Genomic DNA, 20043 nt, shown 5'->3' with positions numbered 1-20043 from the left:
TAGATTGTAAAAAGTCCTCATCATAAGAAAAATATTGTTTTGTAACTCTGTATGGTGATGGATGTTAACTGGACTTCCTGTGGTGATTTCACAAAGTATATACCAAGATGAAATAATTATGTTGTACACCTGAAACTAATGTTATGTCAGTAAAATCTCAAAAAAAATTAATACTTAAAAAAGAACAGCTCTCTGGTTCTCACCCCTGGGTATACATGAGGATCACTGAAAGAGACTTTTCTCCCAGCCCAATTAAATTGAGTCTCTTAAAAGTTGGGGCTAAGGTATTGGTATTTAATTAAAATGCTCCCCTAGTGATTCTGATGTATGGCCATGGCTGAGAAACCTTAGGGCCAAGGCTCCCTGAGCCTCCAGTGTGAGCTTCTCTCCAACATCCAGCAGTCTGGGCTTGGGTGCTGCTCAGCCGTCACCCTCTTGTCTCATGGGGAGCTGGTGGCCACGGGACTTCAGAGAACACCTTGTTAAGTTTGATTTACATCTTCTATCAGGGAACGGACAGAAGTAGCTAGTGCCTTTTTCCCCAGGAAGGGCTGCCCCCTGTGCCCTGACTCTGCTCTCCACCCTTCTTGGATAAGCCACCAGAATGGTAGGTCACAGCAAGGCTGGGGAGGAAACCAGCTGAGCTCCACCCCAAAGATCAGAGAAGCTTGCGTGTGTCTTCTGCCCTGGAGAGAGGAAGGGGTGGTATATTTTCTCAGTGGACTTGAAGCACATGATGTGGTTCTCATAGATTTTTAAAAGGTCAGGGCCTAGTGACCCTCAATGCTGACCAAAATATTGTCTGGGTCAAGTGGGGTTCCTATTATTCGCTCCACCAATGTGCTGTGCTGCTGACTGGTGGGGTTGTGTCCCAGGCCCCCGGACCCATTTGCACAACGCTTCTTTAAGTTGAGATGATTTACTGTGGTGATTTTCCACATTCAACCTTAAGATCTCAGGTTGTGTTGTTTTCTGTAAGGGCAAAACTCATTTTTCACAATCCAAACCGCTGTTTATATGTGCATAAAAGAGTTTTAAAACATTTTTGATTTAAAAATGTGTCTTCCCTGGGCTTGGATGGATGGGCGTGCTGGGAAGGGACAAAACATGGGTTTGCACAGACAGGCAGCAGTCGGCAACCAGGGCAGCACCTGGATTCTGGCTTCACTGGCCCGGCGTCACAAGTAGCTCCCCTCTTCGGACCAGCACTGTTGATTCTGAGTACCTTTGGGACGCGGGCAGGAACAGGTGCTTGTGCTCACCTGAGTTATGTTGTAACACCTCATCTTTTATCATCTGGTATCCATCTCCACCTTTGGCAAGGAAGTTTGGGAGGACCACATTATATTCGTCATTCATTCTGAGAGGCTCGTAACTGGGCACTCGGCACTGGGTGCAAAGACCATCTAATTTGACCACCCTGTCCCCAGGGTTCCGGGAAAGATCATACATCACGTGAATTCCTAGAAAAGAAATGAGTCTATATGTTTTCCCTGGATCCAAATGGAAATTTCTGTTTTCTAAGAGATTTTGGCCAAAACCTAAAATTGGGGCACTGGGCTCAGTTTTCATTTAGTTTGAACTTGAGTGGAATTTCAGCAAGTGAGTTGAGGTAGTAACATTGCAGCTTGCCTTTCTTGGTCAGTTTGCATCCTCCTGGGAGGTCTGAGAACCCAGGAAAATGGGGTCTGGCCCCGACTGGGCAAGGAGCAACTCTATGGAGAGAGAACACATCTTTCAAAAATCCTGAGTGAATTGGTCTAGCAGCTCAGTTTGGCAGCTTTGAAAACTGAGACATTGCCCTGGCTGGCGTAGCTCAGTGGATTGAGTGCAGGCTGCGAACCAAAGTGTCGCAGGTTCGATTCCCAGTCAGGGTACATGCCTGGGTTGCAGGCCATGACCCCCAGCAACCACACATTGATGTTTCTCTCTTTCTCCCTCCCTTCCCTCTCTAAAAATAAATAAAATCTTAAAAAAAAAAAACTGAGACAAGATGAGAGGTGGCAAAAATTAGCTACAATTTTGAAGACTACAAAATGGTAATAATTTGGACTTGGGTGACTTCCACAAAACATACAACTACCCAGCACAACGCTGGAGCATCAAAGCCTGGCTGTTCCCGCCACTCTCCTGGAAAAATGCAGAATGTCTGTGTTACCCCACAGCAGGCCTGAGCCCCACCACCTTCTGCAGCCCCTCAGTCTCAACAGGTTTCTGCAGAGGGAGAGCCCCACAAAGCCATCACACCCATTGAGTGAGGGCCCACCGTGTGCAGTCAAAGAACTGAGGGCATGAAGTGGTTTTGGAGTCAAATAAGAATATTAATTTAAAGGTTAATTCACTGGGCTGTGGAATTATTGACAAAAGCACTTCCAAAGTCCTTGGCAATTTGGGAAACATTTCTTTTCATTCACTAGTCACTGGAACCCCTGAGGTGAGCAAGGCAGGTTTTCTCTGCATTCAGAGACAGTGAAGACTTGCCCCAGGCCACGGTGAAGTCACCCTCCATGGGGGTGAGGCCAGGGCTGCAGCCCTGCTCCGCCTGATTAGAACCCCTTTGCTTCAGTCATCAGGTGTATCTATGCAGCAGGCTGCGCCTCCTGGAAATCATCCTTGTTAACAATTGATGGATACAGCATGTCTGCCTTTGAACTTCTGCATGGTTCCAGATGATTATGACTAGAATGCAGGAGGGATTTTTTTTTTCCACAAAGAGTACTGAATGCTTAAACAACTAAGATTTTAATAGAAATGATTTCAATGCAGCTGACCTGCTTAGAGTTGGGAGGGTCCATCCGAGGTTCAAATCAGACTTGGCAAATACTGCTCATTGCCAGGCACTTGGAGCTTTGAGAGTGACCTACTCTCAGTGGCCTGGGAGTCCACAGCCATTGAAAGACTATGCGCCACCATTGTTGACTTGTGGAAACCTGAACAAGCTTGGCCACAGGGTCCTGGTGGAGAGGGAGCTGGGCAATCTCGCCAGGAATCCGACCTCACTGGGAGGGTGACTTACCTCCCACCTGCAGGAACTCTCCAGTGGACTGGCCATAGCGGTGCACGCTGTGCTCAAAGGCCTTCTTCAGGGTGGAGCCTTTTAATCGGACCAGGTCAAAGGTGCCTCCAAAGGGTAACACAGCAGCCAGGTTCTCCCACGTAATTGTGCCTGAGAGTAGTCACAGGTGAGGCAAGAAGGAAACTATCTTGAGAACAAGCAGACACCCAAACCAGTTTTCTTTAGGACGGCAGGCAGTGAGGGGGACATGGGGCCTTAGGAGGCTATTGGGTCAGCAACAGCTGTGTTTAAGTGCCTCCTAGCACTTGGGGAGGGAATAGATTCCAAGAGGCCTTCGCCTGTGCCCTCCATTGCTGAGCAAGACAGGTGGGGCTTATAAATGGCTATGGCTCCCAAGTCACCTGAGCCCTGCCCTGGATCTCCTGGTGTGAGGCGGGATCTGCAGTGGGTTCTAAGCATTGCTCAGGTCCTCTAGACAGGCAGTATTTCCCCGCTCCCTGTATCCCCCTCCCCCCATCCCTGACTGAAACAATGAGGTGAGCATGGGCCTCACGCCCAGACTGGCTGGTTTTGACAGTGTATCAGGGAAGACAGCAAGAATGTCTTGAGTATCTGTCTAGTTGGTTTATTTCATCATATAACATAATCCTGGGTATTTGTTAATGCCCTAAAAGGATTTAATCCAGTGGTATGCTTTCCAGTACAGAAAACAATTTTGCCTTTCTCTTTCCAGAGATCAGGGTGGAGGCTGTCAATGTTTTGCATTGATCAGCAACAATTCCTATTTAACTTTGTGAGTCAGAAGTTTAGATCAAGCTTGGGTTCCACCAACCTTAGCCTGCCGCTGCTGTGTGCAGACACACAGGAGAACCTGAGCATGTGTGTGTGTCCTTTGGGCAAGGTGCTGACTTGAGTAGTGGCGAACTCAAAGTGAAGGGACTGATGCTGTGGTGCACGGCTGGCAGCAGAGGTCAGCTGAGGCTGCCCACATGCATGGTCAGAGAGAGGACGCTGAGCCAAGGACCGGAAGCCCGGGGAGCATACCATTGTTCTGCTCGTCGATGGGAGACCGAATACCACCACCGTTTAAAATGCACATGGATACGTGGTTCCAGGACATTTCATCCAAGTGCCTAAGGTTGTTGTTAATCTGCAACAGTAACATGAATTTACGTTACTTATTCTGAGTCTTCGTCCTTAGGATCCATCCGTTCCAGGACTTTGGTTGCTCTACTGAGGAAATAAAGCCGCTTTCCCCTGCTCCTGTGTTCCCAGAGATTTTTCAAGTATAATCAGAACTAGTTTTATGCTCTGAGCATATCTCATGCTCTGAGCCACCTCTCCTGAGGTGCCTGTGATCTCCATGGGCCTCGGTAAAACCAGCTCTTCTCATGCAGACTGGCCTGCGGGGCTGCTCCTCCAGGGCAGGCCCCACACTTGCTCCTGAAAGCAGGACCTGAAAGCCTTTCAACTCCAGGCCTCAGGCCAACAAGGAGCTTGGTCTTGCCCTGACTGGTCTGACTGTCCTACAAAGCAAAGGGTCTCTAGTTTGACTCCCAGTCCAGGCACATGCCTGGGTTGTGGGTTTCAATCCCTGTCCGGGGCATGTGTGAGAGGCAACCAATGTCTCTCTGTTACATCGATGTTTCTCTCCCTCTCTTTCTCTCTCCCTCCCCATCTGTACTAAAGAAATAAAATCTTTAACACAAACAAAAAAACTCTGGCCTCAGGTCTGGGCCCCCAGGAAGTTCACAAACGTGATTTTGAAGACACAGAGACAGCCTCTTGAAACTGGTGAGAACCAGTTAACATTCTTACTTCATTTTACAAAGTCTATGTTTAGTTACAAGAAATAAAATGACTACATTCTCATTTGGGGAAAAAAAAACAGTGCAAAACCAAACATTTTCTTACACTTGCCCCAGCCTATTAACAGAGAAGTAAGCACTCTTTAGCCTGGGGGATTTCCTTCAGGACCTTGCTCTAAACATCCACACCTGCTGGTGTCTGTAGCTCCTTCTCTTGCAGCATCGGTCTTACCTGGGACAGTGTGAATATTGTCATTTTTCACTTGGCAGACATTTATTGAGTGTGGGTGGCTATGACCCCCGCACCGTCCAGAGCTCAGACCAAGAAATGACCCCTCAGGTATGGGCTTTGAGCCTGATGTGGGAGGAGGCCTGGCTCAGCAGAGCCCCAGAGGGAGGGCTGCCACCCCAGCGACCCCACAGACAGGTAGGTGGAGCACTGCTGCTCAGGGCCCCTGTTGCTCAGCCGCAGACCTTACTACCATCACTGTACATGTGTTGTCATCCTCTGTTTGTGGCGGGGGCTCCAGCCACACGAGGCCTAGCTCTCTGGAGCCAAGTTAGGCCCAAGTAGACGTTTTACGTCTACATCTTCAGAGTAGTAGAGTTTTATGTATTCAGATCGCCTTACAGGAAAAGCAACACCCAAAATTCAGACGTTCAAAAGTGAATGCTTTAAAATAAAGGCTTTGGTTCTTGCAAAATCGATAGAATGATGGTCAGCTGGTCTGGTTTACATACCTTCCCAAGGTGCCTGCAGAGTTCTAGTCTGGGCACTGATTTCTTTCTAAACGCTCAGTTCTGTAACTATCAGGTTGCCCCCCACCCCCTGCCCTGCATCTTCCCTCTCTCTTTTCTTGCCCCCCTACCCCGCCCCCTGCCCTCCCAAGGCCCGGCCCTGCATCCCCATGGGCCACTCACCATAGCATCGCAAATCAGGTTGCCCATGTTGCATTCTTTAAAGCGACACGATTGAGAGGAGCCGTCCAGGTAGACAATTGTTTTCCCCAATTCCTGGGAAGAAAAATTATCTAATTTTATCCGCCACTTGTTAATTTCTGCTTTTATGGTTGGATCTAGAAGAAAGCAAATTAACCACAACAACAGAAATCAGTCTGCGGTTAAAGACCATCTCACACTGGCCTAAATTTTGAAAAAAGATCAAGCATTATTTAGCCCATGTGTGTGAGTATACATTTCTTTACCATATGTCTGTACAGTTTGGTTTTGACTATGAAATTTCCTTAGGAGCCTCTATTCTGTTTCCTGGTACTAAGACTCAGAATGGACCCTAACTTGAAGACAAGCTGAGTATCTGAACATCAACGCATCCCACTTGGGCAGTGCCTGTTGGCCCCCCGGGGTAGCATTGGTGGTGTGCTGGGCCCTGAACGAATGGCCCAAGGGCAGGTACGAAGGGCCTGCTGAGGTCCTGCTCTCTGTGTGGTCCCTGCCCCTCCCTCTGGTTCTTGAGAGGTCTGTGTTGAGACCATCGCCCTTCAGGGCCCCTCACTGTCCATCCTTCCCGACCTGATAATCCTAAGCAATAAATGGCAGGTAAGGGGACATGTAGGAATGTGTTTGTGTATACTATATGAAAATGGGTGATGTGAAGTGTATATTTATTCTGCATCCCAGACCAAGAAGGGGGAAAGACACTCCCTTATTTGATAAACAAAGAAACTGAAGCCCACAAAACTGGGAGACTTGCCCCAGGCACACTGCTGCTGGGGGTGGGGCCCCCGCTCTGCCCCGTGTGAACCCCTTGAGAGGTCTGTGTGTCAATCATCAGCTCTCCTCCGGACAGGAGCTGAGAGTGGACTTCCCAAGCCAAGGCAAAGCTTGCAAAGGCACAAGAGGCAGTGACAGTGTCTGATGCTAAAAGGACTTAGAGAAGCAAATGGGGATTTGTGGCATTTGGGTGTGTTTTAAATCTCTTTATCCATGAAAACAATAAATTCAGAGAAACCTAATTCTTTAGAAGTATATAGTCTTGTCCTGAAATATTAACAAAAAAAAAAGGAGAAAAGAACTCAGCTATCTAATTTTTGGATTAGTGGAACATTGCCCTGAATTTCACATACCTTCAGGAATGCTGCTGTTGAGAAGAATGGGATTCCCATGTGAAGTGATGACATTTCCTTTTGCATCAAACTCAACCTTCAAGTAGCCTAAGTATTTGCCAAAAGCATAGGCCTGGACCACAGGAACCTTCCGTCCATCATCGGAGGTGACTATGAATGGGTAGTTCCCAGCCGGCTTCTCTTTGGAAGGTGGGTTGCCTAAAATAAAAGGGCCAAAGCAGATCGAGTCAGCCCTTGTACATGGCTGACTGCAGGCCAGCAGGCCCCTGGCCAGGTGACAGTGAATTCTGAATTGATGAATTGCTACCCACTGCTCTACCCAGCTGGTCTCCCAGAGCCCCACTTGCTAGGTCAACTGCCCGTGTTTCTGGATGCCTTTTTGCAAACAAATCCTTCTGTTTGTGACTCAGCAGGCATTTGCTAAACTCTTCCTAAGTCTAGGACACTGCACCTGGTGCTGTGGGGGACGCAAAGATGCAATACTGCTCAGATTATCCTACTTCCTCCATCCTGACCCTGGCCCCGTTCTCACTGGCCAGGTATAGCCACTTCACTGTACTTCAGTTTCCTCAGCTGTAAAATGGGTGAAATCATTCCTACTTCACAGGGCCGCTGAGGCAATTAAATGACTAAACTCTCTAGCATGGTGCATGGCACATGGCAGATACTCAATAAATGGATACTTCCTTCTCTTACGCGGTGATGGCAACCTCTAGAAATGCTAGCCACACACTTTCAGACCTTTCAGAGTCTTCAATGACATATGAACAGAAATGACAAAGGGCTGTTTTCAGGTTTTGCTACTAAGTCTTGTGTCCCCTCAGGTGACTTTTGGAAGAGCCACATTCACCCTGCTGGCCAACCAGCACACACACTCCCTACCCCAGCCAGACCTCACCTGTGCGGTTCTGCTGACTTCCGTCTGAAAGGGCACCTCTGGAGAGAGTGTCCAGCCACTCATCGTCCATAGGCTGAGGCCCACCCACCACTACGTTGTGGACCCATGACTACATGAGGGTGGGGTACCTGGCCACACAGAGCCTGGGCTCTGGCCTCTCCTCACCTGGCACGTTTTGGTTCTGTAACTGCACCCCTTCTTCAGGCATGCTGCAGGTTGTATCTTACCTCCTCAGAGACAATGACCTAGTTTGGGTTGTGTCTATAGAACAGATACCATTGACCTACTACTGTTTCTATCAGCTGTCCCACTGCAGCCATGAGCAGTCCTTCCAATGGGAGGTTTAGAGGGCTCAGGGAACTGCAGCGTGGGCTGCTTACTCACCTGAACCAGCTATTAGAGTCAGCTGAGAGCCAGGCCTGGGCTATATCTCACTTAGTTCTCCAAGAATCTCCTGAAAAAAATCCTATTATTATCCCCAACTTTCAGATTAGAAGACTGACTGTCACAGGCAGTGTGTCCAAGGTCACATGGCTGGTATGTGAAGGAGGGCCCATTGGAAAGCAGGGCTGGAGGCACTGGGACTTGTGTCCTCCCCACTCCAAGCCTGGGGCAGCACTGAGGTGCCCCATGCTGTTCCAGGGCCTGTCTCTACACCTGACACAAGGGCAGTGAATGTTATGGAACACCCCCTCAATCCCCGCTCTGCTCCTGTGCCAAGAGCAGCCTCCTCCAGTTCAATAACCACAGAGCAGAAGTGCTACAAACGCCAGCACTTTACAAGCACAAAGGGGCTGTTGCCAAACTTGATTTCCAATTTTCTAACTCCCTCTGGAAAAAAAAGAAAAGAAAAAAAAGTTTTGTAATTTTATTCTCACAAAAGCACCTGACTTGAGAGGCAGTGCAGGCCTTGTCCCATCTGCATCTGCAGGGTATAGCTTCAAAGGCTATGACAGCTGTAGGTGATCTGAAACACTGCACAGTAGCAGGGAAGATTAACACTCGCATCCTCCTCCTTCTCTACTGTGCCAGCCCTCCTCTGGGCAAGCCTGGGACCTGCTTTACTTCAGGGCACCAGGGGGACCAGCTGGGGAGGGCTACCATAGATGGTTGTTCTCTGAGCCCAGAGAAGTTTGGGGATGTGCAGTTCCAGACATGCCCACAAGGTGGCGCAGAACACACACCCAGGAGGAAACGGCACTAAATCAATTTCAGAAAGGAAGTCTGGTACGCACCTGGAGATCCAAGAGAAGGAGGAGCCTGACTTTTTTTAGTCTGTAGTTTTCTGCCTTCCATAGACATATCTGAACTTGAACAGAATATAAAAGCTAGAAATTTGACGATTGGTCAAATGCCCCATCTGATCAGAATGCACAGTACAAACAGGAGCTACGAATCCCAGGTGCTATCTGACAGGGAACACCCTCCAGTACTGAGAGCCCCTGATGTTCCTTTCCTTAGAACGAACGACATGTCATCTGTGCCTGAAATGGACTGAATCAAATACCAGCAAGATACTTTCCATGTGGTTAATCTCCTAGCCAGCTGAGCCCTCATTGCTCCCCCTCAACTCGGCAACCCCAGAAACCACGAGCAGTGAAAACAACCCAAGGCTTCAGATTGTCCACACTCTTCTACCTCCTGCCAAGATCCTCATGCACCACATATTCTGTCCACACGGGGCCACACATCTGTCTTTCAAAACCCAACTTGTCATCTTGGTAGGAGAGAAGTTATTTACCAGAACGCGATTTTAGCCATTTAGCAGTAAACAAATCTGGGAACCAAACGTGGAGAGTCGGTGAAGTTGTAGGCTGGCGTTTAGAGCTGGTAAACAGGGCATTTTCTAGCACGTAGTGGTTGCCCCAGAGAATCCTCCAGGGAAGGCCCTGTCCTGGGAGCCTGACCCCTAGCAGTCCTCAGGAGTGCGATGGCTCCAAGCCTGGAAGAAGCAGCCAGGGTGGATCCCGTTGTGACAGAGGTGCCAGGGAGCTGACCTCTGACCTGGCTTTCAATTGGCTGAAAACCAATTTCAGCCAATGAATTGCAGAATATTTTAACACAGTCCATGTCATGGTTTTCAATGTGTATAGGAACCAGTTTAAGAACTTCCAAACTTCTTATTAAGGACAGGATAAAAGCAATTGGTAATTAGCACATTTCACATCATTGCTTCTAAGGGACTTGAGTCTTTCTTTTATTTTTATTTTTTTAAGATTTTATTTATTTATTTATTTTTAGAGAGAGGGGGAGGGAGGGAGAAAGAGAGGGCAACATCAGTGTGTGAAATGCATTGATCAGTTGCCTCTTTCATGCCTCCTCACTGGGGACGTGGCCCACAACCCAGGCATGTGTCCTGACTGGGAACTGAACCCGTGACCTTTCAGTTCACAGGCTGGCACTCAATCCACTGAACGATACCAACTAGGGAGAGCCTTTCTTTTAAATTACTTGGAAGTTGCTCACTTCCACCACACATTGCTTTTGTATGCTTTCCTACATCTCAGGTAAGCCACAGGGTTAGTCACCATTGTCTTAAGCATGGGCTACTGCAACGGCCACCTGTACCCGGTCTCTGTACATCTCTCCTTCCCCTCTTTCTAATCCAGCCTCCAACACTGTAGCTTGAGTGGTCTTACTGAAACATAAACATGATCATGTGCTACCTGATATAAAATATTTCCTACTGGCCTTAGGCAAAACACCACAATTTTTGGCGTGAATATCATGAACTATTACATCTATATGATGGGGCTCTTTCTTACTCGGCCAGCTTCATCTAGAGCCAGGCGTGTCTAACATTTTGGCATCTCTGGGCCACACTGAAAGAAGAGTTTTCTTGAGCCACACATTAAATATACAAACACCAATGAACACTGATGAGCAAAAAAAGATTTTAAGTAAATTTACAATTTTGTGCTAGGCCGCATTCATAGCCATTCTGGCTGCATCCTGGCCACATGCAGCCCACAGGCTTCAGGTTGGACACGCCTGGTAGACCTTCGGTCCTGCACTTCAGCAATCTTTGCTCCTTTCATTCCTCGACCACACCCAACCGCACAGCCTGCGAATGCCGAGTATGACCTGGAGCTGGAGGGCTACATGTGAATTACATCATCTTGTTTCAGTTTCATGCATCTTGGTAAAATGAAGAAAGTAACAAGACCTACCTTACACGGTTGTTGGGAGGATTAAAGAAGTTAATCTAACAAATGAAGTCCTACTTAGGTAAAAGCTCAATAAAGATTAGAGATAATCATGTATCAAGTTAACTCTTGGACATCTCTCTGATCTTAGCCCAGACGTCATTTCCTCAGGAGAACACCCTCTGATGATCCCCCAGACTTGGTAAGGTCCTTCTATACGGGGTGGGGCAAAAGTAGGTTTACATTGTTATATGGAAAATAATGGCATAATTGCTGTGTAATAGTACAAAAATAAACCCTGTTTAGTGTACTCACAACTGTAAACCTACTTTTTGCCCCAGTCTGTATATGCTCTCACAGCATCTTGTACTTCTCTCTCCACAGGACGTTTTGCGGTGATGTATTGTAGGGGTTCAGAACGAGGCACCCCATGAGTTGCCTGTGTGGCATGGGGATGATTTTGAGCTAAAGGCAACTGAGACCCTCTGGGTTCAAGGCAAACTTCTGCCCCTTCCCTAACTACCTAGAAGAGATTGAATTAGTGGCCTTGCCTATAATAAGAGATTATCAGAGATAACCGTAAATTAACCAATCTACAGGGCAGGGCAAACTTCTAATTACTGAACATTTGCTCTTCTTATCATCCTGAGAGTGACTGTGACCATCCTCCCCCAAGGTGCCTCCCCCCACCTTTAGCTCAGAACATTACATATACCTGTGTTTCCTTTCTGTCTCCGAACCGCTCATGAATGCAGCAGGGTCTTTGATACACGTGGGGTTCCCATGTGTATGTGCATTAATTGCATTTGGTTATTTTTCTCTTGTTAATCTGTTTCATGTAGATTTAATTATTCGGCCAGTTGAAAGAAACTTGAAGGTAAGAGGAAATTTCTCCGTCCTCTATAATATAATGATTGACTCATTTGAATGCTTTAAGAGGAAGCTGATCAGGGTCAGTGTGGAGGAGAGACTATTCCACTGCTGGACCCAGCAGCTAGGTCCAGCCAGGTGAGGTTGCTTCCTGAAAATCCCATCAGGGACTGTCTGATTGAGCCCTCTGCCTTGCCCCAGGCATGCTGGCTCCTGGCACAGGCTGTTACCTGCTCCCCAGGCAAACACGCAAGTCACTGTCTCCTTGTCTGGGGCAGGTCACTCCCCAGTGCCCTTATCAATCCTGCATCTACGTAACCCCTTAGCACCTGCCACATCGCACTGAGGACCCACATCATCCCACCACTGCCAAGACATGTCTCCCTCTTATGTGAGTCCCCTTAATAAATATTCTCAATATAATCATGGAGTTGTCAACCTCTTTCTCTGGTCTCTCAGCCCTGGGAAATTTTACTTAAGAGTCAGCATTTCTTTTAAGACAATAAGTTCCATGAGGGCAAAGTCTGCTGCTGTGTCTCTGGAGTTTGCCTAGCACATAGTAGGTGGTCGATAAAAGTTTGTTGAATGACTAAGCTTAAGTAATTTAGCCAATACTTTTCTATAGACCAGTCAAGAATTTTCCACTTTCCCTGTAGTGGAATCCGTTTGTAGAGAGGAGCAAGGCCTGTGTGCCCACCGGACTCCCCTGCATTCCACTTCCTCAGCTGATGAGCTCGGTGGGGCTCCCAATGCAGGATAGGAGTTGAAAGCCAAGAAAGTGGGTTTGGTACTAGCTCAGTTTCCATCTGGTTTGGGAGAGACAATGAGCTCCTGGGGCCTAAATGTGTCTCCTAAATTTGTAAACTGAGAGATTTGATTAGTGGTTTAAACCAAAAATGGTTTAACTTTTGTTGGTGTTGTTTGTTTGTTTTAAAGCTCTGAGCATGCCTCGCACACAGATTCAGTGGCAGTGTGAGGCACAGAGCAGGCAGCTCAGGTCGTGAGGCGTGAGGAGGGGCTGGTGCTGGAGTCCAGCTCCAGGCTCCTGCCCTGGCATTCTTCAGGGCACAGTGTGGGGACTGATGGCCGAGATGCCCTCCGTGCCCAGCCAGTAAGGCCAGGGTCCCCTGCCGTATCCCCTGCCTCCAATAAAGGAGCAGCTCTGGGTGTCCAGGGCTCCCTCCATATTCACAACAGAGTTTAGAGGTGGCTGGCAGCCAGAGAGCTGGGTCATGGTCTCCCTGGCCGTCCCTGCACCCAGCCAGGGTGCACCCACTGTCACGTCTCCTCTCTTTCTGCACACGCTTTGACTCCCTGCTCAGATTCTTGCCTTTGGACATTCTGTGAAGACCGAGAGGCCTAAAAAAGGCAATGCACCTTTGAGTAGTACCCAAGGAGGATGGTCTAGAGCATCAATTTTCAACCTTTTTTTAATCTCATAGCACATATAAACTTTTACTAAAATTCTGCGGTATACCAAAAATGTATTTTTTTGCCAATCTGGCCAAAAAAAATAGGTATAATTTCAATTCATTCACACCCAATGGCTGTTGTGCTGACTATTGTCAGTTTTTTATTTGACAGCCTAAGGGAAAGCAGGTCAGTGCCCCTGTCTAAATAATCAGGTGTGGCGTGTTTTAAAAATCCTTGTGGCACACAGGGTTGGAAATCGCCAGTGTGGATGAAGCTGGCCTGAAATCCATCCAGGCCGCACTCAACCCTGACTGGTTTGGGCAAATCAGGGAGCCCTGCAAGGAATGGGCTGCCACACACCATTCACTCGGCCTGCAAACATGGACAGAGCTGCAAGTGCCCAGTGTTCTGGACGCCCGCCACCCCATGGGGCCAGGCCTCAGGTCTGTGCTTCATCCCCGTGGGGCTGGCAGAGGCTGCCCGATGGGAATAGAGAGTGAAGGAGTGAGGCTCCTGTCTATCACCTGCTTCTCTTCTGTATGACCTGGCCACCCATGGCTCAGTCTCCTTCCAGGTACCAGACTTCCCATTCGCTTACTACACTACAGAACAGGCATTTGTAGAACAAGAAAAAAAATGAAAACAAAAATTATCACACAGCCACCCTAAAACCGAGGGTCCTTATGACTTTGATTGAATTTAGTTTTAAATTCTAGCTCTGGAAATCATATCCCTCTGGTCCCCTACCCCTCAGAGACCTAGCCTTTCACCAGATTAATCAGCAACCCCTGAGGCAGCAAAAGGTAGTAGCTGGGCCCTGAGTAATGGTCACAAGGTCTGGACACCTGGCAGGCTAAAGGTAACATCATGACCTAAATCATGATTCAGTTCCTGAGGCCTAAGGTGGAATGTCCCCATACCTACTTTCCCATGAGACCAGATAGAGAGTCACCAGAAAAGACCTCAGAACTATCCTCAACATCTGAAGAAATAATTTATTACCCTTAATTCACTTCTAGCCAATCAGCTCTCAGCATAATGTCGAACCCCAAATCCCACAGTGTCTTATGATTTTGCCCTTGTTGATTCTGCAACCAGGAAATGGACATGCAAGTTCAGAAAGCACAGAGTCTCAAACAAATGGATGTGACGAGGCCAACTCCAAGACACATCATAATTAAAATGCCAAAGGTTAAAGATGAAAAGAGAGAATCTTAGAAGCAGCAAGAGAAAAGCAGTTAGTTACCTACAGGGGAGTTCCAATAAGACTGTCGGCAAATTTCTCAAAAGAAACTTTGCAGGCTGAAAGGATTGGCAAGAAATATTCAAAGTCATGAGAAGCAGGGACATATAGCCAAGATTGCTCTACCCAGCAAAGCTATCATTTAGAATCAAAGGGCAGATAAAGAGTTTCCCAGACAAGAAAAAACTAAAGGCGTTCATCCTCATCAAACCATTTTTACATGAAATATTAAAGGGACTTATTTAAGAAGATGATCAAGACTATGAACAATAGAATACAAAAATACATATCAACAATTGAATCTAAAAAAACAAACTAAGCAAACAGGAAGAACAGAGAGAGAATTATGGATACAGAGAGTGTTTTGATGATTACAAGATGGGAGGGTGGGTGGGAGAATGGGTGAAGAGGTGAGGACATTAAGAAGTAAATGGTTAGTTACAGAATAGCCATGGGGATGTAAAGTACAGTGTAGGAAATGAGTAGCCAAAGGACTTGTATGCATGACTCCTGGACATGAACAATGGTGGGGGAATTGCCTGAGGGAGTGGCAGTGCTGGGTGAAGTGGGGCAAAGGGGGAAAGTCAGGACAACTGTAATAGCATAATCAATAAAATATAACTTAAAAAGAAATATTCTAATACTAAAAATAAAATCTATTTTTTTTGTTTCAATACAGCAAACACCTGCTTATGTATTTCTTAGGGCCTGTGCGTGCAGGCAGGCAAACTCCAGAAAATACACGGGGGCTCTGGTAACAATCCTCTGGTTTCCATCACTATGGCCTGTTAAAATGAGGAGTCCAAAGGAATGGGATGGAAGGAGAGAGAGAGGCTGATTTTCATCTTAATATACCCTTGTGGTTCCATTCATCAACAGTGCTCTTTTCAGAAGTAATACCTAATCTCTTGAAATTAATAAGGAGGTCCACATGACCATAACTGATTTTTTTTTAGGGAAAAATCAGCATTTAGCTGCGTAAAACATTCCCAGCATGGTCATGCTCCTGGTCCAGTGCAAAATGCTGTGTGTTTGTACTCAGTGAGGGGTCTTAACAACCGATTCCCACAAATTCCTCTCAGTCACGTAGGTGAGCTAGGGAACTTTCAGTACACAGTTTACATAAGCCTACCAAAGAGAACCTGGAGATCACCTGGCCTGGATGACTCAAACTCTGCGTTCAAGTTGTGACAGAATATTTACAAATTCCCTCATAGGTGAACACCAGTTCACAACCATTGGAGTTTCTAGGCCTGGGGGAAATTTATAAACTGAGATAAGAGAATTGAGTAAAGACAGCGTAGCTGCTTGGGATAAAGCACTATATTCCTGGTTTATTATCTTTTAAATGTAACAAGATATACTTGGTCATATATGTATTTAGCTCAGATTCTCAAATCAAATATAAGTATCTTTTTAATTTAACAAAAATATTTATAATATCCCACTCGTTAAAATAACCAAATCCGCCTCAAGATGCCCTTGCTCGTTAGGCTCCACGTCAGCAAACCAAAACTTATCTCTGTCCCTATGCTCAGCTCTCCCAGAAAAGGAAGTCCTGGCCAACCAGTCAGCACTTGCCTGCTCACACAAGTTACCGGACTGGCTCAAGATTCGCCCTCTCCACAGAAGGAAGGTTGCCCTGCTTAAACCCATGCACACAGGCCCAGTGTTTCCTCCCTGTTCTTGCTCACTTTGGTCCATGAAGTGCTCTGGCCTCGTGCAGCTCTGCAATGCTTCTTCTTTCTATCTACTTAGATGGGATGCTGCCTGATTCATGAACTGCTGAATAACAGTCTACCTGATCAGTAGTTTTCAGTGGAAAATTTTTCTTGTTATGAAGTTTAGAATCGGTGGTTACATTTATAGGGTTTAAAGAGATTCAGAATTTTTTTAAAAAAGTAAAAGTAGCATGACAAGATTTGACAAAGAGAGAAGAAAAAATTATTTGTAGAACCACCAACCTATGGCAAAATTTAAAAAATTTCTGTTAATTAATATACATATTTATTGAATTAATGTATATATTTATGGGTTGCAATGAGAAGAAAGTAGGTGGCAGAATGCATTTTAAGGAGAAGCCATTTTCTGTTCAGTAAAAGACCCAGGAGAGGACAAGGGGCCTGGTGTCCCTGTTCCTTCCCTCTTCCCCGAGGTGAGGTGAGGCTGACCTCTCTTGGGAAGACAGGCTCCCTGACAAGGACCAGGTTGGGGGCAGGGTGAGGGGTGCGGGGTGTGGTGGTAGTGAGGGTGCAGGCAAAGACCACTTATTTGCATAAAAGTAGTGGGAGAAATCTTGAGTTTTGGGTAGCCTTTGATAATAGGGTTTGGGAAAGAATTAAAAAAAGAAAAGGGAAGTGGGAGGTGGAGACTGGGAGGAGGACTGGGCTAAGGAAGAGAGTCAACAGGCACGCCTGCCCTGTGATGGCACTGGCAGGGGCTCTAAGACGGGGATTCATTCCAGGCTTTAGGCTGTGCTGTGCGGTGGCCGGCTCCCCTGTGGGGACAACATACATGCAGGGAGACTTGTTTCAATGCAGTTTGGGGAGATCAAAATGAAAGGTCAGTTTTCCATATTTGGGTCTATGCTGCATGGATAGAAAAAAAAAATGGTTTGAAAGAGTCAAGACCAGCGGTGACTGAGAATTCAACCAAAGTAAAAGTTAGAATCAAAGGGACCAGTACAAATATGGGATCCCCAAGGAATTATCAGATTTCAGGAGGAGGAGGTAAGAAAAGCCCTATTGTTTCCCAAGTTTCATGTGATAAAGAGCCTAATTTACTTACTTTTTAAATTAAAAAATATTTTATTTATTTTAGAGAGAAGGGAAGGGAGGGAGAGAGGGAAACACCAATGTGTGGTTGCTTCTCGTGTGCCCCCTATTGGGGTCTCGGCCCACAACCTAGGCATGTGCCCTGACTGGGAATCAATCTGGTGACCCTTAGGTTTGTAGGCTGGCATTCAATCCACTGAGCCACACCAGCCAGAAGAGCCTTTTTACTTATTGACAGTAGGAGCAATCCCATTAAGTTAGCTTGAAGATGTGTATCTTTGACATGGTTACAGCCTGGATAATAAGTTTTTATACAGTTGTAAAAAACTTTTGTGTGTACTCTACTTTTTCATTTAATATTATATGTATTTTCCTATGTTGCAGAATATCAGATAGTTGACATATTTGTCTTGGACCTACTATGCTCCAGGACCTAGTTGTGTTCATATATTACCTCGTTTAATCCCTACAACACTCTCTGAGGTACTTGTATCACTGTAATCCATTTTTAAAAATAAAAAGCTGAAGCCCAGAGTGGGTCAGTAACTTGTCCGAGGTCAGATAGCTTGTAGTGACCAGCCCCAGTGGAGTGGGGTTGGTTGGAGTCCAACGCCCTTTCCACAACCCCATGTGGGTAGGGGGGTAGGAGAAATCAGGTTCTTCTTGGAAGACCATCAAGCAGCAAATTAAGGCAACACAAAATGCAGTCCTGGGAAAATATTTGTACCTTGTAGTAAGAATGAGCCTACAATTTCATAATAGTTGGCTTTCCTTATAACGTGACCTGCTGAATCACCTTGACCTTGTTTTGTAGTTCTTTTTATTACATTTTGGGTTTGGCTAGCTCCACTTTATCTTGGAAATCAGTTTAATGAGATCTAACTAAAAGTGATCAGTGTTATGTAACTGCAAAAATCACTAACCAGAAGGCTTTGCTCCATGAAGGAAGCTATTGCTGAGGCTGGGGTATGGCTAGAAATTGACTAAAAGGTCCTGAGTGGTGACTGACTATTGAAATAAGTAAGGACATCACCTTTGCAACCAAGGACATCATCTTTTGAAGCTACGAGCCACACATCTGCCTCTGACTGATCCCCCCAGCTGACTTAATAAACTACAGCTGTCAGCAGTCCTCATTGGGGCTGATGGTTATCTGTTGGAGAGTTTTTCCTTGTCCTGTGGATGTGGTAAATAAGAAGACCATTTTCTTGTTCTAAAAGGCAAGATTATCTGCACTGCAAAAGTGAAAGCTGATGGAGAGATGAACAACAATTGCAGACAAAGTCTTTCGCCCTCCCTCATTCTGCTGAAGCAGGGAGGGGTCCGTCCCTTTGCACTGTGCACCTGGCCACTGGCTGCAGGGGGAAGAACCAGCTGTAGGTTTTTCTGCTCTGTCTTAATTTATATTTACATTGCAAGCTATGTTTATTTTGAGAACACAATTTAAAACTCACTAAAATCATTTATGTTCTCTGCATAAATAAAACATCTGAATTTCATATTCAACCAATGGGTGCCAGAATCCAGAAGCAATACAAATCTGGTACTTAGTAAAAAGACTGATCAATAAAGAAATCTTGCTTTTAAAGGAGCTGCATCTGTTAACAGTCATTCAACAATCCTTGGCACCTGCCTTCCATGTGTCAGCCATAGACTCGACCCAGCATCTGTAATGGACACTTCCAGGCTGACGAGGAAAGAGAAGTGAAGCCCGCCGAACTGGGAGGAGAAGAGGACTTCGTGAGGCTGAAGTTTCAGTAAGGCTGAAAGCAGCCGGCTGGCAAAGGAGTTAGGGGCGAGAGAGCTTTATGGCTAGGAGGCTCTGACAAGGGAAGTGGGCAGTGTTTGGAGATAGAGCAATTCCGGATGATGATATGACCAAGTCTCAGCCTGTGACCCTAAAAGTGAAGGAGTGGAGGTGACGGTCACAAGGATCCAGGGGCTCTGAGCCTTGGGTATTGGATCAGCCATCCATGTGGCCATGCAGTCAAGATGAAAGCAGGAGCTACAATGGGGAGGGAGAAAGGAAGTTGGATGCTAAATTGTCAGTGACGCTGGGGAGTGGTTTGGAGGCCATTCCATGACAGTGATAGGGAGGGACAGAGAGTGGTATGGCCAGGAGGCACGGGCCTCAAAGGAGTAGAGGTAAAATTATATTCCTGCAGTAACCTCAGGAAGTTATAAGGTGTTCTGACAAAAGATGTCTTATTTCCCCATGTTTTGGAAAGTAAGCAATCAGGCTGTTTTCATGGGTGACTTTCTAGGGAACAGGATGTCAGACTAGAAGTAATCGTAGACTTACCACCTTTAACCCTGTTATTCTGCTGATACAGACACTGATGTCCGCATTCACCCAAGGCCATAGCTAGCCAGTCTGGCTTGTATAATCCAAAGGTAAGTTAAAATAGTGGAGGCAGCATCTCAGGGGTTTGTCTGCCTTCAAGGACTGGCACAGAACAGGTTCCCCTGGAGTATTTGGTGCCGCTTTCAACCTTCACTCACTTCACTACTTTTTCCCCAAAGGCAACAACATGGATTCGACCCGTTCAAAGAAGGTAGGTGCAGACCAGTTCTGGTCCTTGCAGCTTTACCATTTTGTGAGTCTGGTGAGTCTGGTTCCCCTCCATTCGGACACGGCAGATGGTTTATCTGTATGCTGCACAGCGGTTGTAATCAAAAGAACCTACAATGATGTCCAACATTTGGAGAGGAGCTGTTCATGTACTCTTCTTGGTCATGCCTCATTTAAAGCTGTTTAAATTTTTTTGTTATTTACTTATTTTGTTTAAAT

The 20043-nt window shown here is 46.3% G+C and overlaps 1 protein-coding gene across 1 annotated transcript in view; it reads right to left on the bottom strand.

Moving 5' to 3' along the window:
- Nucleotides 1-20043, bottom strand: part of NT5E (5'-nucleotidase ecto) — a 52618-nt gene that overhangs the window by 3523 nt on the left and 29052 nt on the right. The window contains exons 4-8 of the mRNA XM_028510894.2: nucleotides 6909-7106; nucleotides 5746-5900; nucleotides 4061-4166; nucleotides 3017-3166; nucleotides 1263-1463 (exon numbers count right to left, since the gene is read on the bottom strand). Of these exons, the coding sequence (XP_028366695.1) occupies nucleotides 1263-1463; nucleotides 3017-3166; nucleotides 4061-4166; nucleotides 5746-5900; nucleotides 6909-7106 (810 nt within the window). The remainder of the gene's footprint in view (nucleotides 1-1262; nucleotides 1464-3016; nucleotides 3167-4060; nucleotides 4167-5745; nucleotides 5901-6908; nucleotides 7107-20043) is intronic.

Source organism: Phyllostomus discolor, chromosome 4, assembly GCF_004126475.2.
Source record: "Phyllostomus discolor isolate MPI-MPIP mPhyDis1 chromosome 4, mPhyDis1.pri.v3, whole genome shotgun sequence".
Taxonomy (NCBI): domain Eukaryota; kingdom Metazoa; phylum Chordata; class Mammalia; order Chiroptera; family Phyllostomidae; genus Phyllostomus; species Phyllostomus discolor.
Note: the sequence above shows the minus strand (reverse complement) of the source record. Positions and strands in the feature narration are given on the sequence as shown.